Genomic DNA, 13852 nt, shown 5'->3' with positions numbered 1-13852 from the left:
TGTATGAGTTATGATTTATGCTACTGGTACATTGATTTGACTGGGGTCTTCCGAAATACAGAAGAGAAAATAGGATATAGTAAGCAAATAGGTAGGGAAATGCATCACCAATATTTAAAGTTCAAAGAACAGAGTACATATAAAGGTTATTTGGTTCTATTGAATTGATCAGTACCAGGTCACAGAACAAAAAGGAAGTCATAGGATAAGAAAAATCCAAAAATAACACTCTGCACCTCTTTGAGAGATTACATTGGAATCATTTGTAGAAAACAATTCAGCCTTCTATGATTTGTAGGTGTTCCAATGTCTTCCAACAGTAGCAGCTGCTAATCCTACTTGGGCTGAAACTACTGCTTCACTTGTTAGAAAACACCTGCAAAATAACTTTTTCTTCAACACCATCTTTGTTTTTCCTTCCATTAAAAGTAAAATGGAAATGGAAACACACCTTTACAAATCAGTTGCACTTGCAAGTAGTTTCAGAAGTATAGGTTTTCCTCACAAAAACTCTAAAACATCAAAAATGGCCACACAACAGTTGTTTGTTTTCACAGTGGAGTCCTTAGACAATCTGTAGGATTTCGGACCCTCTGGGATGATTTTGCATAATGTTGGGTTCAAATGAGTTACACATTAGGACACTTGTGATGGTTTCAGCCATTTTATTGAAAATATCACATAGCAAACGCTGTGAGCCGAGGCTCCACTCTTAAACCAGTTCGACAGTACTGGGTCTTATGCTCTTAACCGAGCATCTGATGTGACTGAACATGTTTAGCTTTCTGCCCTACTTTCAAGTTCTTTATGACTAATTATAGATAATTTAATTAGTTATTTATTGATTATTAATTTATTTAAAAGATTAGTTTAATAAAAATCTATTAAAAGATCAAACCAATTTCAAATTATTTATGTAGTAAAATATGAATTAAAAATGGGATTCAATTATGAAATAACTCAGAACAATCTGCAGACACTCAGGCACATAGCCCTGGATTATTACCCTCTTGGTTCATCAGTTCATTTTTTTAATAGCTTTATACAACACATGGTCACTAGGGTGCCAGAATATATCCCATATCCTTGGACTGTGGGAGGAAACACCCAGAGTGAACCTGTGTGAACATGGGGAGAACATGCAAACTCCATGCAGATAGCACACCAGAAATTGAACTCAGGGCCCCAGCACTGCAAGGCAGGAATGCAAACCACAGCACCAAAGTGCCATCCCTTTTTAGAGTGTTGCTGAAAGTAGCTCAGGAGATCCGTAAAGTTTTGTAGAAGGGCACCGTTTATCTGATGAGATGTGAGATGTAAAAACAGAGGTCCTGACAGTCCTTGGACATTAAAAATCCCAGGGTGTTTCTCAAAAAGAGAAGGGGTGTTATCCCGGTGTCCTGGCCAAATTTCCCTGTTTTTTATTTTCAAAATCATGGCCTCCTAATAATCCCCATCTAATAATTGGTGAGCGTATTGGAGCATGCTGGCTGCTGTTGCATCGTCCAAGTGGGGGATACACAAGGGTGGTGGTGGAGGAGGGGAGTCACCATTAATTGTAAAGTATTTCGATGGGTGTGTTCTAAAAAAGTGCTATATAAAAATTAAGGAAATTATTTTTATTAAACTGCATAGAGAAGCTCTATCCATTAAGGACTGAAAGCTATTTCAAATAATGTACTGTCTAATTTATCAACTGTCTCTAAATTACTTAATTTAACTAGCCTCCTGCTTTAATTATTTCAATTAAATTGTTCCTTGCCCTTAGAAACTGGTGTGGTTTACTAGTTTCAGATGTGAATTGTCTCACTGCCCTGAGGTTTTCCTTGCGCCTTGTAGCACACTGTTTGTCAGAGTTTCGCCAATAGATGGCGGTGTTGTTCCAGCAACAAACAAGAAATGCCCGCATTGCAAAGTGGGACCTGTCACCAATTTCGTGAATAGTATCTAACACGCAAGCCACAGCCAAGTGTTTTCGGGACAAATATTTTTCTAGTAATTCAATATTTTTAAATTAATAATTAGCTGGCATAAAACGCACTTTGTTTAAAGTCGGCAGTAACTATTCAGATACCACTTTATGTCATTATGCAACATATGAAACATTTCTAAAGACATACAGGTAACTCATCACGTGATAAATTATTAAATGTCAGCTTTAGATGACAAATATGGCAAATATGTCTCTTTAGTTTTCTTTTTAAAGCAGTTTCCATCATGTCTGTATTCTATCATAATGATCATAACATCGTGTCTTCAGTCACAACTGCGTGGAACAGATATACAGCACATCATGGCAAAACAGCAAGAGATTATTTTAGAAATGTGATGAAGACGGAGCCCGGAAATATTCTGTAGACTTATTAGTCAAATGAGTCCCATTAATTGTCTTTTGTGTACTTTTTCATGAATTGAAGCACTCGAGCACTCGTAGAGTCTTTCGTTTTTCACACAAAGGGGGTATCGTCGTCTTCATTAGAAAGAATGTAAAATGACTCACTTTTGATGATGATTTCATTCACAAGTGATCGTTTACTGATAATGGCTGGTCGCTTTAATGAGTTATTAGCGAACGACCTTCGTCGATAAAAACCGTTTTTTTTAAACGAATGACAGAACATAAAAAAGAACAGGAATGCTAAAAACCCTAACTAAATTATGTGTAAGACGTAACCTTTGACTTTAACTAGATTTCGAATTTCAAATTTAATCACACTGCGTTTTCCCACTATTAGATAAACCCTTAGCAATGTACAAAAATACGCCGGGGAGAGGGGGGGTCAGTTTAATACGTTTACCTCTAATAACCACGAGGTGGCTTCAGAATCTTTTTGAATTTGATTCTTTTTTTTGTCTTTGGGGTGAACGGCGTGTTTTTATAATTAATTAGGTCTCCCCCTTACAAAATAACGAAGTGCCTTGAAATCTGCATCTCTTCCAGGTTTTTTCGCTCAATTCCGGCCTGTGTCCAGAGCAAAAGAAAGGTGCGAAACTGCCCAGAGGTGCAATTAGCACTACAAAAGGGAAACCTGAATACGTGTGAGTTTTAGTACGTTGCCCTGCCAGGCAGTATATCCACGGAATTTAAGATGGCTTTAAAAGTTTTAAAAAGCTCTGAAATGTTTAAATGTTTATTCTTGGAATGTTTGCGAACAAAATGAGTGTATGCCATGTCCTCACATTTCCACGTAGTATTTATTTTAGAAAACGGGGCACTGATTAAATGACTGTGGCCATAGGTGAGGCAATGCTGTTATAGCGCCAGGTTTAATGTCACCCAGGTAAGAAAGGGATCAGCTCGATTTTTCAAAGCGTCTTCAGCTCTCTTTTAGCTGTCTTCAGCCTGAACCACTTTACTATTCTGTGCCGTATTATCATTTACACCGAATTAAAAACATACCTAAAACGTGCCCTGACACGAAGTATATCATGTTTTATTGAAACATGTTTTTCTCACCGACTGCTGGATTGAAATTCCAGGATAGATCACCTGCTGGAAAACCGTTACATGGACAGAACGGTGCTTTCTTAAGACCTATACGTATTTACCATGGAAGTGTCCATAAAGGGTGAAATGTTTGTTCTTATTTAAATAAAATGCGCGTTGAGAGCATCTTGGCCTTTAATATGACAGCTCGGAATGGACACCTGGGGTTGAAAAGCAAAACCTAACTGTCCAGGATTGTGAAAATTGCAGGAACAATCATGGGGGAACATCTCCAACAGCCCCAGGTCAGCGATTTATATCATAATACAGGTCTCAGAATGATAAGGAACATCACACACCCACTCCATTCTCAATTCATAATACTCCCACCACGAAGACGGTATAGGGTACCGAGTTCAGATAAAAACATTTATAAGAAGCCCTTTGTCCCCTCAGCAATAAAACCGCTCAATTAATTATTGTAAAAGTAATCCCCCCTCTACCTATTTATTTATGTATTACATATTGTTGTTGTGATTTCATGTACTTGGTTTGATTTTATGTGACTTTTATGTTTTGCTTGTGTGTTTTTGTAATTTTATGGGAGAAGCCGAAGACAATTTCCACAGTAGTGGACAATAAAGTATCTGTCTAACAAAAACAAATTAGTATAAGGCTCTTAAAGACAGTTCAGTTCGTTTTTTTAAAAAATGACTATGATATAGGTTAGCATGAAAGTACACCACCGACTCGAATCATTTCTTTATAACTTATAACCGTATAAATCAACTATTAACTTGAAGCACTAAATAGTCCCATCGAATGCATTGGCTGGTCGGGTATTTGTGTTATTTTTTTACCGTTTCCTCTTTGAAACCTTTGTTGGATTAAAATGTTGCTTTCATACTCACGGCGTAAACGCAGTTTCCTCCTCCCAGATAGGAGGTTATTCTGAAGAACGTGATTTTATTCCATTGTGGTTTTATCTGCACCATTTCAACTTGCACTTTCTCTTATAGAACTTTTACTCACACGTACTTTTTATCTACCGTATATTTTAAATATACTGTATACTATTAGGACGTGGTTCTTTGCACGTTTCCTTAAAACAAAGACAGCCGTTGTTGTTGTTGTTGTGTTTTTCTGTTTTGCAAGGATTGAGAAAAGAACCGTGTTTATGGTTACGCCTTTGATGCGCTTGCTGTCACCTAGTTCTGTAGTTTTGCATTTTTGTTAAAGATCTTAAAGGGAATTGTGATTCAGATCCGCACTTAGGCGCCACCAGTTATCATGGCCGAAGACCCTACGTATCATCTTTCACATAAATAAAGGCACGTAGTTTTAGGGTCATGTAAGTGTGTTAAAAGGTGACTAGTCTTTGTGGGGGAAAGCACACGCATTCAATGTTATTCTTTACATGCAACTCCCAATGAGTAACGCTTTTTTGCTTAACTCATTTTAAAATGGGCACAATGATTTGGAGTAATCATTTTGATTTCTAAAATTAAACAGATGAAACGTATAGCTAATGGGTCTGTATCAAAAACTGAGGGTAACATTAAAATGATCATGATCATGTTTAGTAAAGCTGATTAGAGCACTGATCAATTCTATCTGCATGGAGTTTGTGCTCTCCCTGTGTTTGCTGTGGGTTTCCTCCAGGTACTCTGGCTCCTTCCCACAGTCCAAAGATATCCCGGGAGGTTAATTGGTTTCTGGGAAATGTGCCCCTGGTGTGAGTGTGTGTGTGTCTGTGTTTGTGTCTGAGTCTGCCCTGCAGTGGACTGGTGTCCCGTCCAGGGTGTGTCCCTCCTTGTGCCTGCTGGTTGACAGGACAGGCTCCGGCTCCCCTGTGACCCCCAATTAGAAAGGGCAGCTAGAAAATGGATGAATGGGTGTTTGTTAATAAGCCAAGGTGGAATAAATTAGTACAATTCACATTATGCACACCTTTCCAATGAAATGAGGTTACTCAAACAGAGTAATTCAAGTGGGGAGCTACATCAAGAGAAGAAAAGAAACACCACGTTTTGGCTGTGGAGCCTTCTTCCTTCTTCTTCACTGTTTCTTTTCTTCTCTTTGCAGCATGGAATAAACATTTACTTGTTCCTCGTTCAAACACAGCCTGGGCCCCAGTCTTGGGCATAGGGACTTGAAAAGCAATTCCATCATTAGTCCAGTTAAGACAGTAACCAGTTGGTTTAGCTCGTTAAACACAGAGCTGGAAAGAAAACCCACACACACTCAGGTCCTCCAGGAACAGGACTGGACAGCCCTGGTCTAGAGTTTACCCTGTTCAGAAGTGTCAGTTAAGAACAGGGATTTGCTTTTGAGCGTTAAAATCCCCAGGGGTCTCAGACAACCCCCATATATTTACAGCAACAAGACTTGGAGGGCCTTTTGAAAAGAGGATGAAGCAGATGAAAGAGCATATGGCTACACAGACAGGCAGGCAGGCTGACAGAAAAACTGATAGATTTAGATTTCAAATTTGCTGTGAGCTATTATTCTCTTCAATACAAACTAGTATCCATAAATACATTACCAGAATTACCAAAGAACAAATACTTCACAAAACAAAAGGGAAAAAGCTCAATAAATAGAAAAATTGGGAAAACAAACAACCATTCAAAAAATAACACAAGACTCATCATCAACATTTCTGAAGAGAAATGCTGTGGTTGTTAAAAAGTGTCCAATCCATCTGGAACTGTATGTAAATGTACATCCTCTTTCATCTTACATGCTACTTTCTGCATTCATTTTGCTTAAAAAGTAAGCAAATTTATATTTTAGACTTATTATTACTGCAGATTTAGTCTGCGCAATGATAAAAGAAGAGAGATCTGGTTTCTAGATGTGTGTGCTTTAAAATAAATGACCATATATAAAAAGTACCTCCTTGAACTGCACATTTAGATACTTTAGTAAAACAGAGGTTATAACCCTGCACAGTACATAAAGCAATGAAATGCAGTTTGTCTTTAATCACCGAAAGGGCATCCATTTACAAAATAAATGAATCCACAGTGATAGTGTGCAATATCTAGTGCTGTAGATTCCTTGATTTTTCAGTAATGATGGTTAATACAGTGACCTCCAGGCACTGGTAAGGTGGTAAGTGCTTCACTGCCAGTAACTCTCTCCAGGTAGAGACAGTAACAATAGAAAATATAGAGTCTTCAGTGTGGACCTGCACATCTCTTTAGTCTCTACTGAGGACAGTCGTGGGTCTGTCAGTCTCTCTTACTTGGCTCTTGAGGGTCTGGACTGGGCAAAGGGGACATAATCAAACCAGTGAGTTCTGGGGTGGTCTGAGGTACAGCCCTGTCATTGTGATAGTCCTCTGTCAAGTCCAAAGCTTCCTTAAGTAAAGCAGTCTTCCTTTCCTTAATGCAATGTCCAGCTAGTCTGAGTGAGTACCCCCCTCACCCAAGAGCCAAAGGACTAGGGTCTTCCATTTCAGATCTAAAGAATCATGCATGTATAGTTTCACTGTTACCAAAACCTCCAGAAAAATGGGAGACTCCTCTTAAATTAGTCAGCATTCCATAGTAAAAAACTAAAGACTTTTCTTTTAGTTTTCTTCTAACAACCACAACACAATCATGTGCCATGTTCATGTTCTTTCAGGGGTCTCGACTGACCGAATTTAATTTTCTTCTCTGCATTGCATTTATAGAGCAAATCTTCACAGGAAACACAGCCAAGTTTCTTTCAGAATCTACTTCACAATCTAGTTGTTGCCATTTACCGTGAATAACAGTTTGCTGATAAATGCATATGCTTAAAATTACCTTCATTATCACGATCATCATAATCCAAATGATGAAGGAGAGAAATTACCCTTTAAATTCACACTGCATTAAACCATAGCCATCTAGACCACTGTGAATTAGTTTTGAATTCTAAAATCACTAGAGGTTTCAGACATCTATAACCAAGCCTTGCATGGCACTTTGAAAAGAGGATGAGACAAATTATTGAACGGATATATCCAGATACTCATCAGTATTATCAGTTAATTTGTTTGACAGTTTTAATCCCAGCAACTTGTATAGTGTTTGCATGTGTTGCTCCAGCTGGATTTTTTACTGAAGCAAATTGAGTGAACTACCTTGCAATGACCCAAAAAGAGATTAGACCCACAAGCTTCCAGTAACTCCAGTCAGTCTAGGGCACTGGTTCCCCACCCTGGTCCAGGAGAAACACAGTGTCTGCTGGTTTTCTATCCTGCTGAGCTCTACAGCTCCTGTGCACACTGATTTGACACTTAATTGACTGGCTTGCTTGTTCTGAGTTTATTTAACTTGTTTTTTCAGTCTGTCCTGTGTGTCAAAAACACCCGACTTCAAGGGTACTGTTTCCTACAGCTTCAACACACAGGATGTTACACAGCCTCTCCACAGCATGGCTGTTAACTTGAGAGCTCTTCCTACTTGATCAATTACGCACACCTGAATGAGGGCAGTTCTCAAACTCAGAAATGATTTGATACCAAATATAAATCCCATCAGAACAAATTTATAAAACTGCCCTACATAGAAAACTGCAAAAACTTATCCTGTGATTAAAAACGAGACTGGAGCAAAAACCAAAAAATATGGTGTTCCTCTGGGGCCAGGACTAAGGACCCATATTCTAGAGTCCAATGTGGTATTTCACACTGCTGCCTCTGAAATGGCCTTTATTATTCAAATATCCATCCATCCATTTTCTAATCACTTTATCCAATACAGGCTACAGAGGCTATCACAGCAAGCAATGGGCACAAGGCAGGGATTACCCAGGACTGGCTTTAGTCCATCACAGGGCAGGGCACACATAGACACAAATACACCAACTATGGCCAAATTTCCCCAGAAGCCAATTAACCTGCTGGCATGTCTTTAGACCACCCAGAGGAAACCCATGCAAACACAGAGAGAACATACAAGCTTCACAAAGACAGTGCCCCTGGAATTGAACCCAGGCCCCCAGTGCTGTAAGACAGCAATGCCGGATACTGCGCCAGCATAGGTTCTTCTTCAAATATACACAATAATGTAATGCAGTAGATTTTAAAATGCACATTTCTCAAATTACATTCTTACGAAGATGGTCAACCAACCATCCAAATACATCAACGACAGCATCACAAATTTAAAACTATTGACATAAGACAGACCCAGAAGGATGAATGGATTGACCTATTTATTATTTTGGGATTTGCAATTATGGATGTTGAACTATCAAAATGAAAACAGAAACTAGATCAAATAAATTCCTTGGGGGGTTGTACCTTACTCTAGCGTGCTATTTAGTGGTATAAAAAGACAGGCTGATTTGTACAAAACGAGGAAATCTTAATTTTCGATTTACCGTTTCGGATACTAACAAGGCCTGAATTTTGTGCTTTGCAGGAATGCCATGCTGGTGGATAAACAGACTGTCAAGAGGAGCTTTTCCAGCTTTGATCAAGTCTGCATATCACTAGACATGCCTCTGAATTTGCACATTTCCCAATTTGAGTGAGAGCTGTGAAAACTGACAGGATCCCCCGCAGGGAGGGCCATTCCACAGTCTCCTTTAATCCGCTCTTGTTAACCAAACCTCGATTACAAACTGAAAATAGACAGTGAATAGAATATATACCTTTATATATCATGATATGTTTATATATAGATCATTTTCGTTCTGCATGTCAGAATCTGAACTCGTAATCTGAGTTTCTATTCTATTTTATTCGGAACAGATCTCGACACAATATAAAACTGAAATGTTAAAATCCTGACGAATCGTTAAGGTCTCTTCTTCAATATGTTGTTAAATTACTAAATGATACGCTGCATTGTAATTTACATTTGAAAAAATTCGGCTGGGGGTATTTTATAGTAAAAGCTGTTAGGTTGCGCAAAGTTTATGGGCGCCACCTTTTAAGATTTTGTAATAATCGACGGAATAGGGAGAACGAGTGAAAAAAAGAGGGCTCTTTGTAGTACTGCCTGGCATTTTGTTTGGGGACAGGATTTAGCATTTTCCTGTTGACTAAAGCAATTGTTTCCGTACCTGGTGGTGTTGTCATCGACACGTCCTTTTCACAGTGCCATCAAAGGTGACCGTGTTTACAAGGCTGGAGACGCAGCCTCCTGAGCAACAGAGCTCTTTCATCTTCTCCGTGAGAAGTCCACGACGCGCCAGCGAGGTAGTCTCCTCGCTTCTGAAAGATATCCCTTTTAAGTCATAGTTTTACTACTATTCAATACTGTTGTATGAAACAAGGCCGTTTTATTTCTTAGCAGATAAAGCACATGTTATGCTTAAAAATATGTGTGGGTTAGAATAATAGAGCAGACGGGAGAATTCCTGACGCAAATTCTTTGTAGAACACAAGTAGCTTGGAAAACTCAGCAAGCCACTTTACAAAAGACCCGAATATGGGTATGTGATCTGCACAGTATATTAACTGCATTCAATAATGAGATGATGGGAGGATAACGAGAAAATCCTTCCCATCGTTATATATTTATAAGCACTGACATGTTAGTATTTGAAAGGTCTCAATTCTTTACAGTAGTTCTAAAAATCTTTCACAGCCTAGCTCTGTGTTTTGACATTGTAACTGGCCATTCAACAAATAAAAATAACTTTTATATTATGTAAGTATAAAAAATATTTATTTACAACTAGTATTTAATGCACCTATTGCGATTAGGTATACACTTAACTCTTCACTTACATGCTTTTTCATTCCTGTCGAACAAAAGTGGGAAAGTTCTTATGCAGAGAACTACGGAGAGCAGTGAATAGTGACCCACACTAAGGAAAAGATCCCTTGCACCTCATATAGCAAAGATAAACACCTTTGTTTATAAGAATACGTTGAGGACATATAAACTTTCTTAAATTGTCACGTTAAATTTAGTATACTCAATCAGCAGCATTAGAAGGTAGTGATACCCATAAAGCTCTAAAATCAGAAATGACCTAGTTTTAATATGTCGCCATGACGCGGAGATCATCAATGTAATACATATAAGTACGTAAAAACGCATATAGAAAGGGGCTGAACCAAAACCTACAGTAAAGCTTATTTTATTTTAGACAATAAAATGTTTAAGCAAACGTTTATCATATTTAATAAATCAGACGTTTGTTCCTCTACTGTAAGTATATGTGTTTTGGCTACTGTAGCAAGCAACTGTTGTGTGACAGAATTACATTATTGAATAACAGGAAAGATTGTCTTTTTAGCTTTCTTTATTTTCATTTACTAATTGCATATACATTACTTTCGAAATATAGAGTTGATTGAAAAAAATGTCGGGATTATATTCTTTAAAAAAGTTCGAAAGTTTTGCCACTAACACCCAGTCTGCACATCACACATTCGGCAGAAATCAAAAAAGCTTCACAGGGTGGCGAGCGGCGACCCCCTTGCTTTGAAGACGAAGCGTCATATTTGACACTGACACTGCAGAAACAAAAGGGAATTTAAAAATCGGTCACTCGGGCGAAGCCAACTCTGAAAGACTTCTAAACATGTGGTCTTCCTGCACCCAGATGATTTGTAGTGAAACATCAGTTGACTGTAGGTTAATGAACATGTTCTGTTGCGATACTCCACTTATTACTCTATTTAACCCTTTAAATTTATTTCATATTGGGTATGGTAGTTAATCACATGCCTAAGGTGTATTGAAAGCCTCTATGACCTATAGTCATGTTTAGGTATTCCAGTCAATTTCATTGTAGCCTTTACTTAAAACCTGTGATTTAATGAATTGAAAATGGATTTGATAAAATTGTTAATGCACTTTAATGTGTCATTTGATAATACAAATATTATCCTTCTCGGCATTGGAGTACGTGGTCGACAAACATTGATTTGTTCCAAAAAGGACACATTACTTTGGGAGGGAAATAACATTATCTTTAATCGCTTGAACACAAGGTAGACAGCAATACATTCTAAAGTCACATAGCATGGGTGGAAGGCGATACACGTAAGGCACGATGAACGATTACAAAGTCGCCGAGCTTGACAAGACTGTTCTCAGGAAACAGCTGAGCAATACATTCACGCTGGTTTAACAGTAAAGCACATCCAAAAACAGGTCTATCTAATTACAGTGATAACAAAAATCCAGATTACGAAAAAAAAATACATATTGGACAGAAAAACACTAATGTGCTAACAGTCATTTCACGTGCGCGTACATGTACTTTCCTCCCCTAATGGAACCCTGCTGCCAATATTTTGACATTTATTATCTAGCATTTAATTTATCCTTCCTTCATTGAAGGTAAAAGTACACGCCTAACTGATTAAAAAAACTAATACATATTCCTTTAAGGAATATGGGGAAAATGTACAACTAAAACCCAATATTCTATACAAACACAATTATCTTGGTAATATTCATTTTTATAAAACACTATTTTTTATTTCTAAGTGGACATCTGTAGTTAGTTGAAACACTTAGCGCATTACCAGATAGGTTGTGCTTTACAAGAGCTTTTCTGCGATGTCCACACTTAACGAACAGATATTTACAAACACATAGTTTCGCCTCTAAGAGGAGAGCTCTAATAAGACGACTGGAAATCAGTAGCAGTCAGAGGAACAGTGCCATACATTACTGAAACAACACCCGTGGACCCTTTTTTTCCCCACAATTATACGGGCTATTTTTAACGGACCTCAAAATACACACAAGCCATATCAGTAGGTAGGTTTTAAAATAAAACGTGATTTTCATTGAGAAAAAAAAGGCAGGGTCGGACGAGACGTCTACCAAGGTCTCCACATCGATTTTGAATAGGTAGTAGTGGGCATATTCTGGATCCCCGAGTTTTCCAGGGTTTCTGGCGAAATTTGATTCTGTTCATTGTCAGTCTCGTCCAGATCAGAACAGATGTCCTCGCCTGATGTTGTGGAGGGGGCCGGAGAGAGCAAGGAGGGGGCGCCGGACAAGCTCGTACCTCCGGGGGACACCAGAGAGGGGCACATCCCATCACTACCAGGCCAAGTGCTGTTGTTGCTGGTGCAGTCCGACATTAAATCCACAAGCATATCCTGGAAATGGTCTTCATTCAAAGGCATAGATTCCAAAAGGTGATTTAATAACTCCGCAGCCACCGTGGCGTCAATCCCTGGGCAATTCGACACAAACATGTGCACCTCGTGCATACACTGGATGTAGCCTGCAGCGAACCTCTCACTGGCCTCTCGGTTTAGAGTATCTGCTTCTGCAAATACAGAGGGGAAAACAAAGATTAGGTATGCACACATCTTGGGAAGGGGAATTACGCGTTATGGCTCCGTGCGCTGTTTCGAGAATGCAGGCTGATCAATGGCACTCAGACCGCGTTAAAGCATTTCTTACCTATTGCTCTGTTCCGCAAAATGTTTTCAACTCGCTTCACGGTCATTTCTAACACTTCGGCATTCTCCATTTTTGTCTGGAACTATAAAAGCAAAAGCAGGATGCCATTACGTTTCATTTTAAAAAAAACTTACGAACGCAATAAAAGTATTGGTATTCCAGGTATATTGGTAAATAATAATAAAAAAAACAATGTAAAAGACTATAAAACTTACATCCGAATCTGCCAGGAGCCCCCTGAGTTCATGTAAACTCTCATTGATACGGGCTCTTCTCTTTTTCTCAACCAAAGGTTTCCTTGCCTATAGTGGAGGTTTAAAAAAATAGGATTCAATCACAGCCCCTGAGTGCAAATGACAGCATTTACAGAAACGTGTACGTGAAACGAGCAGATAATTACCTTTCTGTCCCCTTTGATCCCATAGTATTCCTCCTCATCCCTGCTAGATCCATTTTTACTGGGTCGAGATGAGGGGGCCATGTTGGTTTCAACCCAAGAACAAGAGAAAACAGTGTGTAATCCACAGTTGCGTTACTATCCTTCAAAGTGGCAGCTGGAAGGCGGACGCAGACGCAAATCTATACAGTATAAGCAAACAAGCCCGGGTTTATTGTGTAACCTTAACGAGTTCTGCCGTTGGCACTGGATGGCTGTGGTAGGTATTTATAGGGTCTAATTTACATATGAATGAGAGGCTTGGCTACTCGAACTCGGAGACGCCGGAGCGACCCCCGTTTCAGCCAATCGCGAAGCAGCCCTTTGTCTCCGCGCACAGACTCTCTGGACTCGCTTGCGCGGACATGTGAATGGGCAAGGAAATTATTTTTGTGGTTTATTGTGCCGGCAGAGGCGATTTTCTCCCCCCCCCCCCCCCCAAACATTCATGAGCCTGGGAGGAAAATTATAAACCACGGACGCTCCAGGGCAATGAAACAATGCACTGTTAGATATTCATGCAGTCTGTTTAAAAAAAATAACTTTACTGTAGAGTGTATCTGTATTCATTGAGTCCTGAAACAAATCGGAATTATTCACATCGTATCCATCTAGACAATT

At 39.0% G+C, this 13852-nt stretch overlaps 1 protein-coding gene across 1 annotated transcript; it reads right to left on the bottom strand.

Moving 5' to 3' along the window:
* Positions 1-11317: 11317 nt before the first annotated feature.
* On the bottom strand, positions 11318-13487 carry her13 (hairy-related 13). Its single transcript, XM_088617303.1, has 4 exons — positions 13196-13487; positions 13011-13097; positions 12796-12877; positions 11318-12658 (listed from the first exon to the last, which is right to left on the bottom strand). Exons 1-4 carry the CDS (start codon positions 13274-13276, stop codon positions 12201-12203), a joined length of 708 nt encoding a protein of 235 aa, XP_088473429.1. The 5' UTR covers positions 13277-13487; the 3' UTR covers positions 11318-12200.
* Between the last annotated feature and the right edge of the window lie 365 nt (positions 13488-13852).

Source organism: Lepisosteus platostomus, chromosome 2 (assembly GCF_059453375.1).
Source record: "Lepisosteus platostomus isolate fLepPlt1 chromosome 2, fLepPlt1.hap1, whole genome shotgun sequence".
NCBI classification, from domain to species: Eukaryota; Metazoa; Chordata; class Actinopteri; order Semionotiformes; family Lepisosteidae; genus Lepisosteus; species Lepisosteus platostomus.
This window is presented reverse-complemented; position numbering and strand designations above follow the sequence as displayed.

Excerpts from the sequence above, each read along its gene's own strand:
- her13 (XM_088617303.1), bottom strand. The coding sequence starts at position 13,276 with ATGGCCCCCTCATCTCGACCCAGTAAAAATGGATCTAGCAGGGATGAG. Across the intron at positions 13,098-13,195 it reads GGATCAAAGGGGACAGAAAG|GCAAGGAAACCTTTGGTTGA; the intron begins GTAATTATCTGC and ends CCTCCACTATAG. Across the intron at positions 12,659-12,795 it reads TTTGCGGAACAGAGCAATAG|AAGCAGATACTCTAAACCGA; the intron begins GTAAGAAATGCT and ends CTGTATTTGCAG.